Source organism: Crassostrea angulata, chromosome 3 (genome assembly GCF_025612915.1).
Source record: "Crassostrea angulata isolate pt1a10 chromosome 3, ASM2561291v2, whole genome shotgun sequence".
In the NCBI taxonomy this organism is placed as follows: Eukaryota; Metazoa; Mollusca; class Bivalvia; order Ostreida; family Ostreidae; genus Magallana; species Magallana angulata.
In genome coordinates this window covers 19268073-19291634 of record NC_069113.1, presented here as the reverse complement: position 1 = coordinate 19291634, position 23562 = coordinate 19268073, and the positions used below count along the sequence as shown (strand labels likewise).

The 23562-nt window shown below is 33.3% G+C and overlaps 2 protein-coding genes across 2 annotated transcripts; both read right to left on the bottom strand.

The window, feature by feature from the left end:
* Positions 1-5572: 5572 nt before the first annotated feature.
* Positions 5573-7265, bottom strand: LOC128176070 (plasminogen-like). The gene is made up of 3 exons (XM_052842119.1): positions 6932-7265; positions 6235-6483; positions 5573-5811 (listed from the first exon to the last, which is right to left on the bottom strand). The coding sequence occupies exons 1-3, from the start codon at positions 7263-7265 to the stop codon at positions 5573-5575; spliced, it is 822 nt and encodes a 273-aa protein (XP_052698079.1).
* A 2606-nt stretch (positions 7266-9871) lies between these two features.
* Positions 9872-13244, bottom strand: LOC128175225 (plasminogen-like). The gene is made up of 3 exons (XM_052840693.1): positions 12892-13244; positions 11178-11414; positions 9872-10556 (listed from the first exon to the last, which is right to left on the bottom strand). The coding sequence occupies exons 1-3, from the start codon at positions 13217-13219 to the stop codon at positions 10348-10350; spliced, it is 774 nt and encodes a 257-aa protein (XP_052696653.1). The 5' UTR covers positions 13220-13244; the 3' UTR covers positions 9872-10347.
* Between the last annotated feature and the right edge of the window lie 10318 nt (positions 13245-23562).

Sequence of the window (23562 nt, the reverse complement as noted above, 5' to 3'; positions counted from 1 at the left end):
CAATTCTTTTAAAGTTTCTTCCACTTTCTTATTCACATTTTCTGTTCCGTTGTCTGTGAGGATTTGAAGAGGACAGCCATATCTTGGATATATTTCTTCTAAGATAAGATGTACTATGTTGTCAGCTGACTTATCAGGGACGGGAAAAGCTTCTGGCCAACCAGAGTAAATGTCTATAAAAGAAACTATGTACTTGTTTCCCGACAAGGATGTTGGATATGGTCCTGATAGATCAAGTCCTACTTTAGCCATTGGAAAAGGTGGTATATCTGTCTCTTGAAGTGGAGGTTGATTTTTCTTATTGCTCCTCGTTTGGCATACTACACATCCTTCTATATAAGAGTATAACCTTTTGTACAAATTTGGTATGTAGTACTTTTGTCTGATTACGTCATATGTTTTGTCCACTCCCATATGTCCAAGTCCGTCATGATACTGCTGCACTACTAAAAGTTCTAACTCACGTGGTACATACAGGCGAAGTTTTGGGCCTTCAGAGTCTCCATCTGAAAGATAGTACATTAAACCATCAATTTCCAAAAACTTCTTTTCTTCGGTTGCCGTTGCTGTTCCTTTATTTAACCGATTCTTCAGTTTCTTGATCTGCTCGTCGTGTTGTTGACTTTCTTTGATGTTGATATCCTCTGGTAGATCAATAAAGGGTTTGACCAATTCGTCGTGTTGATTAACTTCACATCTGGCTAATCTCTTAGGCGAAAAGGCATTGGAGTTAAGTACGTTCACTTCAAAGATATTGTCCTTAACATCTGGTTCATCATGCTCTGATTGTTCTTCCTCTTCACACTCGAGGTTGACTGTCGGTAATCTGGATAAGAGATCTGCACAGCAGTTAAATCTTCCTTCTATGTACTCTACCTTACAGTTATACCCTGCAATACTTAGTGCCCATAGTTGAATTTTCTTATTTTGCATTGGAGATTCTAAGATATACTTGAGCGGCTTATGGTCTGTTCTTATAGTAAACTGAGCACCGTGTAAATAATGGTCTAACTTCTGAAGGGCGTAATGGATTGCAAATGCCTCCTTTTCTATGGTTGACCACTTTTCTTGAGTTTTACTCAGCTTGTGTGATAAGTAATATATTGGCTTATCTTCTCCCTCATCTGTCTTTTGAGTAAGGCACGCTCCAATACAATTGTCGTTGGCATCGGTGTACAGGATGTACGGCTTATTAGTATCTGGATATGCTAGTAAAGGCACTACCGTTAAACTTTCTTTAATAAAATCAAACGCTTTTTGGCATCATGGTGTCCATTTGAACCTTGCATACTTTCTGGTTAAGTCAATCAATGGTTCTGCAATCTTAGAGAAGTTCGGCATAAATCTCCTGTAATAACTACACATACCTATAAAGCCACGAACTTCTCGGACTGTAGTGGGCGCTGGTAACTTTCTTATAGCTTCGACTTTCTTTGGATCAGGTGTAACGCCATGTTCATCAATGATGAAACCAAGATATTCTGTCTGTTCCTTGAAGAAACTACATTTCTTTAGCTTCATTTTAAGTCCATGCTTCCTTAGGCGGTTGAAAACGTCTTGAATATGCCGAAGATGATCTTCCGGTGTCTCTGAGAATATAAGAATGTCATCCAGGTATGCGATGGCAAACTCCTCTTGTCCTTGAAGAACTATGTTCATCAGCTCTTGAAAGACTGCCGGTGCAATACTCAACCCAAATGGCATCCGGTTGAATTGGAATAGTCCTTTGTGACATGCAAAGGCCGTTTTTTCTTTACTTGAATCTTCTAATTTCACTTGCCAATATCCACTCTTTAAGTCTAGTGCAGTGAAATATTTTGCCTTACCTAGTAAACATAGGATATCATCAATCAACGGTAGCGGGAATGATACGGGTTTCACTATCTTATTCAAGCTTCTAAAGTCAACGCACATCCGGTCTGATCCGTCCTTTTCTTCACCACTACTAAGGGAAATGACCAAGGCGATTGTGATCTCTCAATAATCTTTGCGTCCATCATTTCTAGTATGGCCTTGTCAATTATCTGTCTTTTATTTAAGGGTACACGGTAGGGTCTGTTCTTTATTGGGTGGTGATCTCCAGTTTCTATCTTCATTTTAACAGTATCAGTCACTCCAAGATCACTGTCCTTCTTTGCAAATAAATCATTGTTTTTGCTCACAAGTCTTTTGATTGAGTGTTCAAATCTTTTAGGTACGTCAATTTCTTCTTTTGTGTCTTGAGTAGTCTGTATTTCTGAGATTTCCTTCTGTTTTAATGCGGTAATTCGTCCTACTATGTAGCCTCTTGGAATTTTATAATTTTTGTTAGTTTGGTTAACGAAGATCATTGGAACTTTCTTATCTTTCCGAACTATACAAACGGCGTCTTTTAAATATAGTCCTGGGTCTTCCATAATGCAGTTATTGTCTATGCTGTTCACTTCAACCAAGTCACTTTTTTCCAGAGGAAAATTGTTATTTATTTTTCCATAGAATACAGTCACCGTGTTTGGTCTCATAATAAGTTTCTTAGGAGTTCTTACAATAGTTGAGATGTGTAAATCTTCTTTAAGTTCCGCGTATACTTTGCCATCAATACGCATGAGTCCAAGATCAAAGTATAAACGAACATTGTTTTTCTTGAGCCAATCACGACCGAGAATCATGTTTCGGTTGAGTCCCTTTGTCATATAAAGTTTGTGGTCTAAAGTTAACCCTGAAATCTTAAAGGAAATATTTACATACCCAATCGCAATTAAAGAATTGCCATTTGCTGCTTGTAAAGAGGGGATGTCATTATTAAACAACTTGGGGCGGGGAAATAGATTATCATACATTTTCTTACTAATTAGAGATACGGCTGCACCTGTATCTACCAAAGCTCTAAATTTATGTTTACCTACTTTTAATAAACAGCTACTGGGGTTGTTAGTAAAATTAATTTCATATGTAGGTCTTTGTTTAAAGTTCTTTCTTCGGGCTTCAACGAAGGAAGAACATCTTAGTTTTCCTGTTTTTGTTTGTCAAAATAAGAGCGAGGTTTGAAATTTTGAGATGGTCCCTTATTTATTTGGTCGCTAAATTTATATGTTCGGCCTTGACGATTTGATGGTCTGCCCCGATTTTGCTGCGCTCTTTGATACATATGCGAGCCCCAACAATCTGCACGCACATGAACTACTTTACCACAATTCCAACATTCCACAGGCGAACGGGGTTTCTGCTCTATATTATGGACGGGTTTGTTTTGACTGGGTCGTTTCATTATTTGAGGACGGGACCTGACTTGGGGTTTATTTTGAGTACAAAATCGAGCCCTATGACCCGCCTGTTTGCATTTAAAACACCTACTATTACGCGCATGGTCAATTTCCATTAGTTCTACAATCCTTGTTTCTACTGAGGTAAGATTATCTGCTCTATCCTTTAATAAGGGAAGAGTAGTATCAAAATTTGAAAGAGTACGTCTGTTGTCATTACTCTGTACAATTTCTGTCATATTTGACCCTCTTATCGCTAGTCTCTGTCTCAGATTTTGTTCTCGCATTGCTATTTGAATTGCGGATTCTAAATCTTTAGGGTTTTCTCGCAAAATTTTCATTCTGAGGTAGTCGAATGTCAACCCGTCACCAAAGATATCTACTAACTGTTGTTATATCAAAGGATCTTTTAGTCTGTCATTACTGTAGGCGTCTTCCGCGATTTGCAATAGTCTCTCGGCGTACAACTGAACACTTTCATTTGAATTTTGTCGAGTCTTACGCATTACTGCTAACGCGTGTTGGGGATCTGTTATTTCTGCAAATCTACTTTTAAGGGATTCCTTAAGATCGTTCCAAGATGGGATTTCTTCAGACGCATTTGTTTCATCTAAATATCTTTTAATATAATCCCCAACTGAACCCTTACTCGTTATGTATGCAAGCATGGGGATCTCATGACCTTGTTTCCCAGACATAACACTGTACTTTTCTACTTCTTTTATCCACTGTTTAAATTTTTGAGCATCTCCCTCAAAAGGAGTTATCACTGAAGATAGGGGCACTAAGAGTGCGGCTGTTATAGCTTTAACTTGACCAATGAAAAAATCTTTATCATCATCCTGATCTGGGACTCGGTGTCGAGGTTCACGAGTTTCATACGGCCTAGCATCATGATATGTTTCAAAAGTATTTTGTTTGATCTGTTCTTTTTCTGAAGAATTTTGACCTGTTTCTTGCCCTTTATTTTCTTTGTTCTGACCCAACCCCGCGAATTGTTTTTCTAATTGCTCCATTTGATTTCTAAGTTCTTTTTTTATAAAACCCATCACCTGTTGACATATTGGTTGCTTAGACAAAGTTGTTTACTTCGAGATAGCTATAAGCGACATATAGAAATGGTTCTTACCTTATTCAATATTGAACTTCGCTCAGTCCTGGTCACTGGCACCAAGAAAGTTCATGTAAGCCTTAAGACTTTGTTTTCTTCTGGCGATGATACTCAACTCGAAGTCCAGTACTTCTTTGAACAATAGTTTATTAATCGTGATCGTATAGTTAAGATTACAACAATCTAAAGCAGCCCAAATCAAGAGTCTCCACAATCTCATTTCATATGGGTATATATAAGGTTTTACTTATGATGGACAGTTTTGACTAGTTCGGCCCATATACGACGATCATGAGTGAACATTTAGTGTTCAAAATTAAGATTAATATTTTATTTCTAAATAAAGTAACAAAACCGTCAAAACTGCCAATCAAAGAGTCTGAATGCAGGATGTGAGTCTCCGAGTCCTGGGTCTCGGAGTCCCCCACCTAGTATGAGGCATCACTTACTCACAATACGTTCATTCATACACGGCATAAAAGGTTACAAAGGTTAATATATCGAATACACAATACATGTACTAGAGCTATCGTTGCAGACACAGAATCGCCAAATATGTCACATGTTGTTAAACTCTCAATTTGGATATTATTATGCCCGTATTACGCACCTGGTTTCATAACATCATTTAGGAATACTACGCATTGCTACAAGAGTCACAGAGTTCATTCTGTCAATTATCATTAACACCATTCAGTGCGCAGCATCTAGGTACACATAAATATCACAGTGACCATTATGTAATACTAGCAATTCAAGGTCATAGCATTGCTATCTGTTTACATGAGGTTAAAAGTAGAATTTTAAACAACATTGTCATATCTCTGAACTTTGTTTTATATCCTCCAAAAGTATTTTGAAAAAGTACATATTTAGTCATCTCTGGGTCATCTCTCAATTTTTGTTTACGAAACAGCAGTTTTTATGTTGAAATAAGTTGTCTTTACACGTTTCAAATTCTGGGAGAGAGGACCTAGAGACAACAAAATTATTTAAAAACAGTTTTAAACTAGTAGGATTTTGCATGAATTGCGTCGTGTTGCTATACTAAAACCCTTATTATAATTCAATTTTTTGCATTCTAAAAATTTCTCTACTTATTACGCATCCAAAAAAACAAAAACAACTAAAGAACAATTACAATTCGAAAAATGGGCAAATTTAATCTATGAAAATTTCACTCATCCTGTTAGAAAAATACAACAAATTACACGTGTTATCAATTACACATCGGTATGTCACAGTAATCCCAGGTTGAATCGGAATAACACCATGGCTTTTTGTCATCACCAAATGGGTTTCTACAGTAGTTGAACTGGTCCTTCAAAAACGTGTAGGTGTGGCTTTGTTGGGAGGTACCCGCCCAATAGTTGCAGGGACTCCCTGATTTGGTCACATTGGTTTTCCCATAGTAATCCACTCCGTTTGCCTTTTTCTTGCAGTTTCTTGAAAAATCATCTAAAAGAATGGCAAGATATGAGAGTTTCAGCGTAAATTATAAAAAATTGATAGATCGATTAACTTCAAAACCGACACATAGATAGATAAATGTAAGTAGGATCGATACTTATTTCCCCTTTAGGCAAACCTTAGGAAAATATCATGTAAGAATTCGTAAAATCTATTTTTTCATTACAATTTTATTTTCCCACCGTGTGCATAATAGTATTTATACTCACAAAAATGCAAAATATAAACCGCCATGGAACCGAAACAGTTAATATGATATGAGAAGCTTATACCTATAAATTAAGTGTATAGACCTACAATTCATAAAACTTATTCAATCCTCAACTGCACTACATAAATGCTAGAACTACATGTAGATAGTCATAATACTAATTGGTTCTGCTACTTGGACATACGCAATACGAATACCACAGTATAACTTATAGCACAAAGGAATACCACAGGTTTGCCACCGGATGTCTGGGTCAAGGGTGTAACACCAGGGACCAGCCTCCTCCTCTTTATCCTTGGCTAGATTTCTACAGAAGTTCTCCTGGTTCCCCAGGCTTTGGTAAGTATGGGTGTGAGGGCTCTGCTGGTCCCATCGTTGGTACTCTAATCCATATTTTGTAGTGCGGCGATTTCCGATGTATTCCCATCCAGCTTTTAAATGAATACATTCTGAATAAAAATAAAATTATGGTCGTTGTCATTTTCCATTTGTAAAGATGTAAAGCTTTTATTAGAATGACGGTTTAACGGTTACATTATTTATCATTTATATAGTTAAAAATACATGAAGGAAAAAGGGTCTTCCTAATGCAAATAAATGGCAGTTAAGTTGTGTCAGGTAAATAACTGAAACATTTAAGCGGGAGATACTTGTATTTATTTGATGCAGCTCTATCAAACTAATGGAATAAAATATAATCAAATTTGAGACAAATTTGTTTGATGTTTTTTTGTGTTTTATCAACATTTAAAGAATATGAAAGTATCATAACAAATTGTTTTTAAAGGAATCCAGAGCAATATAAAGTATTCGATTAAAACAAAATTACTTAATGCAAAACTTTTTACCATTAATTGAATTTTTATGGTAAAATTGAATTTAGTTATATGTTAATACCTTTTGTGAAAAACTGCGAAAATCCCAAAGTCACACGAAATGACGAGTTATACAGGATTGATGATAAGATACACCTTTCTTGTGTTGGGTTATGGAAAAACGAAAAGCACTGATCGTTGGACAAGCACGACACGCCACATCCTCCTAAACTTACGCCACTCACGCGGTCTTGTAGAATTCCCTCTGTTGGTTCCATGTCGTCGGTTTCAGGAACTCGTACATAGGTTGATGATCGAAAATTAGTATTCTGTGCCCGTATAGCAAATACAAATAGAAATATAATTTTCTGAATAATGATACAATGAAAAAGTAAGAAATTAATATGAGGCAACATATTTTTGTTTGAATTAGTAAGCAAAGTGTGTTAGGTATTCCGCAGCGTAAAAAATCTCCTCGCGTCCTGCTACATCATGTTTAACACTAATGCAAAAAATTCATATCATTAATTGTCTGTACGTGTAGTCGAAAGAGATTTAATATTACTAGATTCTAGATAATTTTCAATATCAAAGTCGCATACATTTTCTGTATCGTATAGATTCTCTTAAAAATAACACATTTCTCTAAAATATCGTCATCTGTTGTTAAGTTTTAATGTTTTTCCTTCCGTAGTTTTCGTACATTACGTATTGTGTTTGATGATTTTTCTAGACTTAACAAATAGTTCGTATACTCATTGAGTGGGAAATGACATATAACTATAATAGACTTTTCATTATATATATATATATATATATATATATATATATATATATATATATATATATATATATATATATATATATATATATATATATATAGCTCTCTCTCTCTCTCTCTCTCTCTCATATACCCTCAATTGTATAATATTATATTTACATAACAAATGCAGACCTTTGATCCATAAACACTCTCATCGTTAATAGATGTTAAAATAAGACTTAAAGTTAACAGTTTAAAAGAGATACATGTATCAAAACTATATGTACGTGTCGAGGAAATTCTGTGTGGAAATGACTGAAGGCATTATTGACACAAACAAAATATTCTAGGAATAACATACAATATTTTTTCACGTATGCAAGGTACCAAGATGTGTAAAAACTGACTAAAATACACCTGCATACACATTTCATACGAAAACATGTCTTTCTATTCTCTTTTGAGAAGTGGACAGGCATGTATATTATTTAGATTTATTTGCTAGAAGAAGAGATAGATGTATACATGTACTAGAATAGTTCTTTATGTCGTACACAAGTATCCGATTCTAGCTTTGTTATCATATAAGCTTATGATATTGATGTCTTTATATTGAAGCCTTAAAAACCAATATTATAGTGCATAAATATTTCTCCTCTCTAAAACTTTGTAAGCATTGTCGTATTTCACACGAACTTGCAGAGTGTGCTATATCTTCGTAACTATTTTAGAGGCAGGTCGAAGAAATCGATACATAAAGTGTTATAAAAAATTCAGAAAGGTTTAGGAATAAGTCGGATACTAAAAGCATGAACAAAGAATGTTTTATTAATTAAGATATACGCCTTAATAAGACCAAACGGGGAAAATTAACAATTTTTAGTATAAAGTGGAAGTGGTGTTTTTATTCGTTAAAGCGTTTAGATCTAATTTGACATGAGCATATTTGTATAATGTAAAACTTACGCATTTTATCCCTCTAAACGGCTTTAAAAGAGAAATATGAAATCTGGCTGTTGGCCATTTTGAAACGCCTTTTTACCTAAATAACGCCATTTTGTAAAAGCCAGCATATATCTTCAAACTCAGTATACTCTTAGTATGAATGAAAAAATTGATGGACCGGACTATATTTGTTTTAATGGATTTTTTTCTTATTGAAAAACTTAAATAGAATGTGTTAATACGTCATTTTGCCTCATTTATCGGTTTTTGTTGTAGCCAGCATATTTCTTAAAACTCAGCATGCCTTAGTTATATCGACAAACTTTGTTGGACCTTATGTAATTTTTTTATCTCATGCTTTTTCCCTTTTTAGAAAGTTTAAGAAAAAAATATGATTTCTGACTGTCCGCCATTTTGACATAAAAAGCATCATTTTAGTGGAGACCAACATGATTCTTTAGACTTAGCGCGTCTTATTTATGGTTTCAAAATTTGAGGAACATATTTATAATCGTTTGTTTCTCGCTTTTTCTCTATTCAAGAAACTTTTGGGGGAAAACCCCCCTGGATGTTCACTGTTATGAATCGCCATTGTTTGGGGGAAAATTTACGCAATTTTCTCAAAGATAGCATATTATTCTTGACTATCCACACCTAAGTTATGATTAAAAACTTTGCTGGACCGATTATTCATTGCTTGTCTCACGCATTTTGTCCATTTTAGAGAAGAATTTACAAAATTTTGTTATCCGCCATTTTAAATCACCATTTGACCTAATTAACCTCATTTGTGGAAGGCCAACACTCACCACTCAGCACACATAGAATATGATGAAATACTATGCTGGACCAATTCATTAGTATACATGCGTCATTATTTTTTTCACCATTGAAGAGACTTTAAGAAAAAATTTGAAGATTGACTGTCTGCCATTTTGAATCGCCATTTTTACCTCTTTAACGCCATTTTCATGAGGGTCAGCATATTTTTCAGGCTCAGCATACCTAAATTATGATTTTAAAAATCCATGCTGAACCAAATAATAATTACTTGCCGTTAAAACGTATTTCTAGGGCTATTTTTTCAGACCCGACTAAAAATTGCTTACTCAAATAGTACGCTTTATTATCTCGAAAGTTGAAATACATGTCCAATCCGACTATCAATTTTTTACATACTTTCTTAAAAGGTCAATGAAAGACAACAATAATTAAAAAGGACGTGTTAATGAATATATATAATTTTTTAATACGGTTATCAACATACATTGAAACACAAAATAGTAAATTAAAAACAATAATTAAATTACCAGCAGGATTTGAACCCAAAACAATACGTGTCTATATTCAGTAGTGCAGGGCGGAACCAGTGAGCCATGCAAGGCTTTATTATAACTCGTGGTTTAACGTAGCATTTAAAACAACTTTGTCATATCTATGGTCTTTGTTTATTATCATGGCAGAATATTTTTTTGAAAAAGTACATATTTAGTCATCTCTGGGTCGAACTTTTAACATTTTAATTTTTTTTATCTACAAATTTCGCATCAAAAAGAAACCAAATAACAATTAAAAATCAAGATCAATTAAAGCCAAATTTGAACTCTCAATTAAATGAATAAATGACACATACTAACGTAAATTAAACTTTATATGATATTATGAAGAAAACTCTCCCATAAAGTTCTTCCTTTTATTGTAATATTTTGTAAAATTAATAAACTATGTTTTAAATGGTACAAATAACAAGTAACGTGTTATCAATTACACATCGGTATGTCACAGTAATCTCAGGATGTACCGGAATAACACCATGGGTCACTGTATTCACCAAATGGGTTTCTACAGTAGTTGAACTGGTCGTCCAGAAACGTGTAGGTGTGGTTTTGTTGGGAGGTATCCGCCCAGTAATTGCAGGGACTCCCTGATTTGGTCACATTGGTTCTCCCATAGTAATCCACTCCGTTTGCCGTTTTCTTGCAGCTTCTTGAAAAATCATCTGAATAAAAATGGCAAAGAAATTATCAAAAATTCATAGATCGATCAACTGAAAAACCAACAGATAGATAGATAAGATAGAACAATGATGGATCGATACTTATTTTTCCTGCAGGGAAAATCTAAGAAAGGATCTGGTAAGAATTGGTAAAGTATATTACAATTTTATTTTCCCACTATGTGCAGAGCATTATACAGTAAAACACGCTTATAACGAAGTCCCAGGAACGGACAATTTTTCTTCGTTATAAGCGTAATTCGTTATATCCGTCAAGTTACCAATATGTAAAAGAGTCTTGGGGAATGAAATTCACTTCGCTGTAACCGTTAATTCATTATAAGCGTGTTCGCTATAACCGTGTTTTACTGTAATTTATTCTCACAAAAATGCAAAAATGAACCGCCATGGTACCGAAACAGTTAGCACGTATATACATGTAATATGCTATGAGAAGCTTATACCTCTATATTTAAGTGTAGACCTACGATAAATCAGACTTGTTCATTCCCCAACGACACTGCATGTATGGCCAGAACTAAACGTTAATAGTCATAATATGAGTAAGTAGGACACTGCTACTGGGATTTACGCAATTGCATAAATACCCCAGCATAAACTTACAGCAGAGAGGAATACCACACGACTGCCAACGTGTGCCGGGGTCCACGGTGAAACACCAGGGACCAGCCTCCTCCTCTTTATCATTGGCTAGATTTCTACAGAAGTTCTTCTGGTTACCCAAGCTTTGGTAAGTATGGGTGTGAGGGTTCTGTTGGTCCCATCGTTGGCACTCTAGTCCATATTTTGTAGTGCGGCAATTTCCGATGTATTCCCATCCAGCTTTTGAATGAACGCATTCTGAATAGAAAAAAAAACGAATTTGCCTGACATATTCCTAAAATTTACATTAGTTCATTTTTAGCCTTAAGTAGTTATTACTTCATAATCAAATGCATGTACATCATCAATTCTTCAATCTAACATTCAACATTTTAGGTGAATACATAAGTCATAAAACATGGCAGGACTCAGTAAATATCATGATCAAAATATTTAGAAAACAATTTTTGTATCAGTTAGAGCATACAACTGATATATATATTAAGCATATTATATGTACATGTTTAACTGTATACAGTGAAATATTCGCCACGTTTTATTTTTGCCAATTGTGCACTTGTTATCAGTGGGCGATTTTAAGACTGGGCGAATTCCACTGTATCATATTATCTCTCTTTTAACCAAACTATCTCTGGGCGAATTTCATACGGGGCGAAAGTCTTTGCAAGTGTTGAAGGGCGAACATTACAGGGGGCGAAAATAACCATGTATACAGTAAGATTTTTTGTTTTACATATCCTAAAATCAATAAATTTCAAATTGGTAAAGCCTAAATTTATATATCATATGTTTTATGTCATTCGAGACATAATATAATATGTTTTGAAGACGTAACATTCACAAAATAAGTTTGATGTTTTGTGATTTCAGTAGCAATACCGAATATTCATGTTTTTTTCGCATGTCACAAAACTGGCGAAAATGGGCGGGGGTTGCAACGTTTTGTTACTTGCGCCAGTCATATTTTGCGATTTAAAAAGTTTCTTATAGCAAGCAATGCCAGATTTAATTTTCAAAGTTACGTATTGAATATTTTGGGATGTAGCAGTGGTCGCAAAAAGAAAATTAGATCACCGCGAAAATTAATTATCGGATATAAAGTGTTTAGTAGAATTAATAATATTTACTTTATCAATGCATATTTACATTTTTTAGTGTCTTTGTCTGAGATAATTTCGGTCGGAGCGTGATTATCGTAGCCTTCGGGCTTTATTGGATTTGACCACGCCCCGATCACCTCTTAATACGCAAAGAACGTTTCCTTATTCCTGAAATAATTATGGCTTATCAACAAGTGCTCAACAAGTGTTCATAAGAGTTATTATTATACTTTCATGTTAAATACTGAAATCTGATTGGTTTGGACGCAGTTTACAATCCGTTCTATTACCCTCGGCGTTAGCAACACACTTAGCAATGGGTAACACAACGAATTGTCACATGTGCGTAAATTATGCGCGTATGGTTCGCCGTGGAATTCACGTCATTTCTATATAAAAACAGTAAAAAAAACTCTTAAATTAAGACATTCAGTATAATAAAATAAACAGTGTCCCTTTTGGAGGATAACAGTTGAAATTGACACCCCTCGAAAACCATTGTCAATCATCGCTTCGCGTCGGTTGACAATGGTTTCCTCGGGTTGTCAATTTCAACTGTTACCCTCCCAAACAGGCACTATTTATATAATGTACCATTTGTAAATCAAACCTACTGTTAGTTATAAACTGGGAAAATCCTGCTGTCTGACGAAAGGACATTACGTTTATGATTGATGTTAAAATACATCTTTCTTGTATTGGGTTATGGAAAAACGAAAAGCACTGAGCGCTGGACAAGCACAAAACACCACATCCTTCTAAACTTACGCCATTCCCGCGGTCATGTAGAATTCCCGACAACGGTTCTCTGTCGTCTGCTTCAGGAAAATGGACAAAGGTTAAAGATCGGAAAGTTGCGTTCTGCATCTCGACAATACATATCCACAAGATACTGTGAACAACAACACATTGAAGAAATAAAAAATTGAAAACAGATTTCATATTGTAGTTAGCCGTTTCGATGAGTTGGCCGCTTTCAACTCTGATTTATTTATCTATACTGAGTACCATCAATTGTGCTGATGGTTTATCAATAACCAGACAGTGTATAGATTTACAGTGCATTACCCATTTCTGCCAAACAAGCTACGTGTAAAAGCTAACACCAGAGGGTGTTTTTATGTTTGGCCAGTTCGCACAAAATACAGTATTTTAAATATTATCATGCATGGTAATCAGTTAATGTCATGTAAAACTCAATCCTTTTTTAAAAATCGATGTGCGATGATACTATAAGGAGTCCTGCACTTTATCGGAAGACGATGATGATCCAATTTAATCACAACATTTTAGTTTCATGCACTTGAAATGTATATGATTTGACACATCTTTTGATAAATGTCTATAACTCTAATTATAACCAAAATATACTTTATTCCTCACATTGTCCCTTTTATCTGCTAGTGCTGATTTCAAAACGATACAAACACCTTAATAGGAAGATATTTCAAAACTTGTGGAGTAAACATTTATTATGTTTAATGCAATATATATGAACTGTGTCTTGTGTAAGATTTTGAGACTTTAAGTTTGACTACACTTAATATTAAAAGACTGATTACAATATAAGACAATCAAAGTATTGAAAGTACTGAAAAACAGATAGCAAGCTTGTTTTCAATTGTTTGAGAATACGTCCATTAAAGTGACACGGTAACTCAAAGAAGATAATTAACTTTTTTATAATTACCACGGAAAAAAGAAGAAATATGATACGAGATTTGGTCATACGAAAGAGAGTATACGTATTTCGTATTTTCTCATTAATATGTACAATACATTTTCATAATGAACCTAATTCTGAAACATAGAGAACCAGGCTACGATTTCATTTTTAAGCGTTTTTACGTTATATTCGTTTCCATCAACTTTTCCTTCCAAATTACTGTCGATCAAGTAGCTGAGTTAAAGCAATATGAGTTGTATTTTAGAATTTCATTTTGCTGTAAAAACCTGCTAGTATGCTAAGTCTGCATGTAATTTAAACTTTTATGATAAATAAGGTTGAAATTAAAAACACACAAATTTTTGTCAGAGGAAAGATATCTTTTCTAAGGAACATATAGCATATCAATTTTTGAACAGGACGACAATAATTCAATTTCGCTCCAATTAAGGCTCCTTCACGGCCTTTTTCACAAAAATTTGGCGAAAAGAAATTTAAAAACCAGTATATCTTTGTTATTTTAGTAGAAAATAACATTTTCGTTCAAAAAAAATTCATCATGAAAATTGCAGCTCATATTGGTTTAATTGTAATGTCATTAAATTTGTTGTCTGATTGTACAACTCTGGAACGAAACTCAGTAAAATGCCTTCTTCAATCAAATGTACCATTGCTATATTACTTTTAATAGGGATAATTTGTGACTCTTGCTCAAAAATTGGCATATTTAAAACTTGTCCAGCTTTTATCACTCTCAATACTTTGATTCAGCATAGGTGGTGCGTCCGGGATGCTTCCGGATTGTATTTTGGTTTTTGTTACGCTGACCGCTTAAAAAGTGTGTATTGGCGATCGCTGAAAAAGAATCTGGGGGAATAAGCCGTTGCAAATGCCCACGACCTTCTCAAACCTCTAATAAGAAGTAATAAACGTACGAGTTAACTGGGCATTTAAACGGTGGACAGTATTGTCCAAATGAAAATGTCCAGAAAGGCGTAACTGTGCTTAAATTTTATAGTATTTACATATACGTTAAACTGGCAAATTTGAAATGACAATCATGTACTCATTTAAAGATTTTAAATGCAAAAATGTTGATTTCTTTCTAAAAATATTTTATTTACTAATTTACCTCAGTCATCATATACAACCCCTAACGCAGGGGAGTCCACAAAGAGTATGGGGGAGTCGATTCCACCATTTGTAATAGTCGATTTTTTCCGCTTCGGAAACAGGAGGAATTTAGGTAACACCTTTTGTTGGTATTTAAAACAAGTTTTTCAAAAAAAAAAAATGAGTGGCGTCGGAATCAAATTGAAAGTGGGGGGGGGGGGCTAGACTTGTACAAAATATTGACAAGCAAAAAAAGGTCTTTGGAATGTATAAATTTGCAAAAAAAAAAGGTAGCGCCCCCCCCCCCGGGTTCGACGCCTATGATATATACCACACGGAAGACAGCGGTAGTCAAACCACTAACGTATAACAAGGGGACTTGTTATTCGTCACTGGTCATACTTTATGTTGGTCATTGGTCCGAGTGGTCTTTGTGTCTTCTGGTACAACTACTATGCTTTTTCTTTCACAACAAAACACGCATTTGTAATGTGATTTTCCTGCCGATACAATTGGAATTGAAATACATGCCTAGTTAATCGTTGAATTTTTATAAGGCGCACACTGTACGTTTGACTTAGCTTGTATTCTGCATTTTGAGCACAACTTCATGCTTTTGTCCAGCGTATGTCCCTGTTGTGTTAACAAGACTCTCAAGGATTCAGAGATGGAACGTTTTATCTTGCCATTTAATTGTTTCTTGCATCCACAACAACCATCTGTTTACAATATGAAATCGTGCAATCTTAAAGAGAATAACATACATTTCATATTTTATAAAAGTAGTAGATAACGCATATCAAATAATTTCAAGTTATTATTAGCAAATTTTTTAATTGTTAAGAAAAGAAAAGAAAAATACATTTTAACAATGTATAATATTAATTATAAAAAGAAAATTACATTTTAACAATGTAAACAAAAAGATAACAACCCCCCCCCCCCCCCCAAAACGCGTTCGATTCGAACACCCTCTTTTACAGTGACATTTCTTCAAAGAACTCCTCGCTTACCACTACACCACCGATTCGCTTGTTTAGAGCGTATAATATAGCTGATTCTATTGTTATCAGTATTATGCAAACAACTGGACTTAGCCATTTAAAGACCAATCTTTGAAATTAAAAGAAGAAAACTTACTTTTAACCCTAGAGTGAGTTTCCGTACCATTTTTTGGAAAATCGAAAAAGATAGACGTTAATACGTGTTATCAATATTCGTTCTTTAAGAAATGGTACGATGACCCAGACTATGAAAAAATATAGTTTGAACATCCGATTTCTTTATCATTTTGTTGCCAAATTAGCATATAACTATTTTGTTGTCTTAATAACAATTAAATGTGAAGTTACTTTTTGTGGGTTATGGCAGCACTGAATGTATATGATTACATATGTTTAATAAATGTAACAAAAGTGAAATTTGTTAGAAAAAAAATGTTAGTTTTTTTAATGGACCTATGTGGTTTTTTGCCTCGGCTTATCCCCCCCAGATTCTTTCATTTACACTTAAATAGAACAGAACTCATCCTAATGTGAATTCAACATGCATAAAACGACTAAAAAGTCTATAATGTACATTCTGTCTCAAAATTAATTTGTCGTACAAATGATTATCCACAACAATTTAACAATCTCATTAAGATTAAGAATTAAAACCTTTAAAAATCTTACCTTTACGAGATGATTCATCACTGACTTTGTAGTTTTTTTTACTGTTTTACTTGGATGGATTTTACTTAGCAATAATGGAGTACTCATTGATTGTTTTAAAATCATTTTTTCCTTTTCGAACAAAATAATGATGCTGACACCCAATAACGTATCTTTAACTTAAAAAAATTAAAAACTTATAATTACCTGTACAAAGTTTAAGTATTCATTTTATGTATAAAAAAGCATTAAAAGACATCAAAAGAAACATCAAATCAGGTTTATGTATGTCTCTCCAATTACATGTTACTTTGCATTATTACCAATGTTCCAACTATAATTTGATCTACGTTTCGAAACTCTATGACGTTAACCGCTTAAAAATTGGTTTGTAAATTATTCATAAGCCTGCATAGATATTTAGTAGAGGATTATTGAAGGTTAAACATTGCCTACTATTTTTTTTTAAATTAATCAATAATACGATCCATTTTTCTTCCTCGTATCTGTATTCCAAACTATAGTTAAATCTACATTTTAAAACTCTCTGAAGCTAACCGCTTAAAAATTGTTGTGTAAGTTATTTAGAAGCCTGCATAGATATTAAACAGAGGAATTTTGAAGGTTAAACATTGCAAACCAATTTTTAAAAATTAATTAATAATAAGATCCATTCTTTTTCCTCGTGTCTCCCATTGTGCTGTGATTATTTGGTACTTGACCACTTCACGATACAAAAATACTTACGGTCAAATCCCACAAGTTTCAAAGTTGAAAATTAAATATACATAAAAAAGTACTTTGGATATGCTAATTTTTGGCATTAATAATTCATTTAGGCAAAAAGTTTGAATGATCAAAAATATCCCGAAAGTGGCTTAATTATATGCCAGTTTTAAGGTCGTATTATAAAGTAGCTCGTAATACGTGTCATAGATCACAAATGCCCCGTATACATGACTTTTTTTTGTATATAAAATGAGTCTGCAAGGGGGGGGGGGGGTAAGTTTCCAATGATTTCACTATGGAAACAGATCCAGTGTCGATCAGGCATTGCAAATAAAGGATATGCATGAAATGTTAATGAGTCCTCATTTAAGAAAAATAGAATAATTCATTATAATACCAAGTACATAGTATATGGTGGCCCCGAGGTGAACATCCATATCCAACACGGGTATAAAATAATCATTTTTATTGAATAATTTATATAAATGTCATGTATAATATTCTTAGTGATCAGTGTGTGATTGTTGATATAACAATATTGCATCTACCATTAGTTAATGTGCAGGAACCTTATCAATTTGATAAAAAAAAATGGTCAAACATATTTTAAACATGTTTTAGATAGGGATGTCATTTTTACTCAGCTAGCTTTGTCGATTAATCGGAGGCTTTAGTCGAGCGATAGTCGAGTACTCAATGATTTATCTAATAGTGTGTGTCCTTTTCAAATCAAATAATGCTATTGCCACAGACATCTTAATATCTTAAACTAAAATAAATTGAAAAACTTATAATAATATACACCAAATGTACCGGTATTTGATTTAAAATAAATTGAAAAGTACTAAGTATTTTATTAAAATGTTCTGACTTTTACTTTTTTCTTCTAAAGCTTACGTATAATTTAGCTCCATATCATCATAAGCAAATCAAATGTATCTTGTTCAATGTTAATTAAATAACTGTCCGTGTCTCATCAATGATCAAAGATTAATGCTTATAAAAACACACGCCTTGAGATGAGTATTGATATGATTAAATTTTTGATTATGCAAACATCTAATCCAATAAAATAATGATTAGAAGAAACACAAATAGTTTACAAGTACGTGTACATGTCTGCCTAAGTAAATCAAAAGAAATTAATTATTAGCCGACACCGATTTAAAAGAGAATAATTAATGGATCAAACATGTCGAGAAAAGAAAACTGGTGGGTTTTTTTTTTTACATTTGTAGTAAAAAGAAACTGCCGCAATAATAAAAAATAAATAATATTTTTTAACAATTTTAAATTGTATTCACTTTATTACGAGTAATCGACTAATAAAATTTTAGTCGACGATCGGTGTGACCGAGCGAAAGTCGAGTACTCGAGTACTTGTTGACATCCCTAGTTGTATAAAAACTAATATAACCGAAAATCATACTTTGAAGGATCTTTTCGAAGTTTGAACTTGACTATGTTTAGATAAAAGATAATTTGAAATCACTGGAAAATAGCGACATTTTAGGATATTGTGTATGTGGGTTTTATTTCAAGGATTATTGTTAATGTCCCCAGCCTTTATACCAATGTGGTCAAATTAAGAATTCTATCAGAATTATCAACTCAAACAAGCTCGACCATTAACTTAGGTAGTCGCAATGCCTGATAATATACATCAAATAACTATAACATAATGTTTTCGGCTCATTTACTTTAAAATGCCCCTTTATTTGTATTTGTGGTGTCCATGGTTGTTTTTGTTTTGTTTTTTTTATACTGTTCTGGCCGGTTTTAACTTATTTTTATTCGGAAAGCAATAATTTAATAATGACACGCGTCCTGTGTTTTGTATATCTACATTTCAGTTGGATTGCTACGTGACATAACTTTTGAATTCAGGTTTTAATATTTGATATCAATAATTGATAACAGCGCAATTCTTAAGTTCAACAATACCACGAAATAATTATCATTTCCAATAAAATTCAAACATTCACTTATCATTCATTCAATCCACTAATTGATAATCGCATGCAATATATCGTTAAGTGAAATTCATTTGTCCAAGTATCAGGGAATGTTTACAAAGCGATCAATATAATGCGCTTGAAGCTATGGAACAGAATACCTACATTCATTGAAACGCTTATATAGCGAAACTTGACTTACAATGGGATAATGTTTAACGTTTTAAAAGTGGCAGATGTTTACCTATCACGTGTTTAACCTTCAAAATAATTTAAAACACTTTAATTTGATGTACCTAGCAGAAAATTTAAAGGACTATATATGATAAGGGCCTAAAATGGCCCCCTAAAATAAACATCATCATTTTACTATCATTCTTTGTTTTCTTAGTACAGATATATATGTGATGTGTTTACATAATATTCATTTTGGTTCAAGTGCCCACAATTTAGAAATATGACATTGTAAAGACAACCTTTTCCCGCCATTTTTGCATTTTTAGCGTAAAACAGCTTGTTTTCAAGCAGTTTTTCCTTCCGAAAACATAGAGCGCATTTTTGAACAAATAAAATATTTTAATCAGAGATGTATCTAGCCAAGACTAATAAGTGACACAAAATGTTTCCTTGTTCAAGCATGCGCTCTATATTTCCCATTCGTAAATAGATAAGAAAAATGTCAATTTTTGGCTGATTTTGATTGAATTATAGAAATGGAATATACTGCCAATGAGTGCAAATAAATCAAATAAATAGATGAAAAATATATTTTACATCAACTCTTCTAAAAAAATTTATTGTACCCAAAACACTCAAAAAATGGCGAATTCTGGGGGCCAAATTTAACTCTTATCATATATAGTTCTTAAATACATGTTTTACGTGTAACAAAGGCCTGATTTCCTGAAAATCAAAATAAAAGGCGTTAAATGCAAAATAGACGTAACACATGTAGTGTCTTTTCAAAAGGCGTAATATCGCAAAAATGGCGTTATAGCATCTTTCAAAATGGCCATGTTACCCTGAGAAATGCTTTATAAATTGTACATTGTCCAATGATAAAACAGGATTGTGTTTTTAAGAATGAAATAATGAACAAAATAAAAGATTTGAAACACCTTAGAATAATTTTTTCAAGTTCAGAGTCTATCAAAAAAGCAAAAAAAAAAAAAATTTTTTTAATTAAAAAAAAAGCAAAAAAAAAAAAAAAAAACCAAACAAACAACAACAACAAAACAAACAAAGCCATGTATGGGGTCAGGGGTCATCAGAAAAATAAACAAACTGTCGACTGTCAGCTTGATCTTTTCGATAAAGCTGAAATGCCAATATTATTATATGGGTGTAAAGTATAGGGCTTTGAATGCACAAGTTATAGAACGTATTCATTTGAAGCTTTTGAAACAAATATTTAATTCAAAGGGGCATGGTCACGATTTTGGTCAAAAATTATTTTCATCTTTTACATGCACAAAACCTGTTGCATGCATTACAACATCTAAATTTAATATTAGTTTACACAAAGAAGGGGGAGTCTTCAACCTATTAGATTTTAAATAGTCTTTAACTTATATGAGGCTTTAAAACTGTTGATTATTTGATACTCCATTTTGATAACATTGAATTTGGTTTCACAAAGTACTAAAAACAGCGTCTATGTAAAGGAATATACATTCCCTGAGAACTATCGAAAGGATGTAACATTGACATACCCGCGTTCTGAAATACATTGCCGGTCCAATAGATTGCAGTCTATTGACCGGCGGTCTAATAGATCGCAGCCTATTGACCGGCAGTTCAAAATAGATGCAAATATTTAATTTGTAATAAAACAACAAAATCCCTTTGAATAGGTCATAATATATATTATTCTCTGGAAAAAAGGATTTCTGCACGGTCAATATGACCTTGAACCTTGATCTACAAACTTTATTTAATGTTACTGCACATTCTTCTTCAGTGGAGGAAGTATGAGCCAGATTGGGCCAAGAGGAGAGAAGACATGCTCTGGACAACAGATCTCGGACGGACAGACGGACGGACGGACGGACGGACGGACAGACTGACCACAATAGAGCTCCCGCAGAGCGCGGCCTGATAAATTAAGGGGGTAAATTATGCATCAGAGATCCCTGTGATGTAAGCAGATCACAACATTTCAATCTCTTACATCTTATTTAAAGTATATACATGTAATGTTATTAACAATTACACAAAGGGGTAGTGTCATTAAGGTTTTAATATACTACTTAAAATGATAGACCAAGTCCCTATTCAAATTTAAGAAATAAGAAATTTTTTATATTCACTTCTCGCTTTGCGAGCTTCAACTTTTTACACCTGCATGTACACGTAGGTGTCAAATTGACGGTGTAGCAAAGCAAATAAGGGGATTTTGACGTAGTACAATACTTGAACTTCTTTGAATACAAATATTCAATACGCATGGTTTTATTTGAATTACTTCAATTTATAATGTTTATTGAACCATGCCATTAAAAATGTATACGATAACAAATACTTTTTTTTTACATTGCTGACTACCATTGTTGATTCTCTATTCATCATTCTATTTTAAAGACCATTTTTTTTAAAAGAGCAAACAAATTTAAATCAGCTTAAATCATGAGTTTACTGACGGCTTTATACTAGCGGTTTGTATTTCTGGATTTCAGGGGAAAAAATTGTAATGCATTAACAGAATACATAAACTCCCAAGGGCGATCTTAACAATTATGAACATTAAGCCAATAATTCATGAAGTTTTATCTTGCTCAAAAAAATGAACGAACTATGAATAATAAATTAAATGATTAACAAGTATTTCAGATATCGTTTGATTCACTATATCGCTGATATACAGTACATTACCCCACTTTTTAGAGAGGTAATAAAACATAATGGATCACTTTTAATTACGACAAAGAAAACGTTATACCGGTGAATAAAATTTGATCGGCAATTCGTGATGCTTGAGCGCTTTTTCCAGATGGAGACATTTCTTCGTCATTTGTATTTTTTGTTTATTTAATCTCCAAATATTAGATTTAAAAATTGTTTTGGAAGCATTGTCATTTCAAAGATTTGTAGGTCTATTTACGTTTGGATTCTTGATAAACAACACATTTCATTTTTAGGAACTTCAGTAATCCATTTCTAATAGGTTACCAAAATTTGAGTGTCATTTGTTAAGTTATAGGCTAAGCGAGTTACAGAGCTTGCAATTCTTTGCTATGTAAACAAAGCTTTTGTTTACATTTTGAATGCTGAAGTAAAAATTCCAATTTTTGACCTAAATATGAATATGTTTAACATTAGAAATTGTTTATTTATGGTAAAAATGAATAAAAAGATAGAAAAATCAGCCTGAAAATAGTTTTTACTGGTATATTAAACCTATGTAAACAAAACAGGGCACGAGCCTTGTTTACATGACAAATAATTCTGACCTCTCTATCTTGGTTAACTTATTATAACTTAACAACTGACTCTTCAATTTCATTGAATCATTAGAAATGCATTTTACAGCATTATAAATAATAAAAACAGAAAAACAGAATTCGACCAAAATTGTGACCATGCCCCTTTAAGAAATAACAAGTTAGAAAGTTCACCGCTATGAATTTGGTTGGTCACATGAGCAAATTCTGTGAAGCTCGAAAGGCCTCTCAAAAGACTTGATCACGTACCATCTAAGTTCATATCCTAGTGAACTTTTTAACATTCCTGATTATTTCTTATATTTTCATTTGAAAAAGGCAAATTGGTCAGAATTGTTAAAATTACCGATATTTTATGTTTAAGCGCGTGCTATGATCAATGTGGCGTCATATAAAAATTCATACAGAATTGAACGATTTCTCTCTTCTACAGGTTCATATAAAGAGACATATTTGCGAACATAAAAAGAGGGAAATAATTCAGATATTCATTGTGCCGAACACCAACTAACCTTATTTCAATTAAGACGTCAAGATGTTTGTGACGCAATCATTGAGTTCAGATTTTGTTTATTTTGTGAAGTTTTGTAATTTACGGTGAAAAAGGGTAACAGGATACAGGCTTTTAACTAATTCACCAACACACAAGATCAGAGTAGTTCTGACTTCAGAAGCGAACAGACGTGTTGCATAAGGTAAGTATCCTGGTAAATTCCCATAAGAGAAAGTG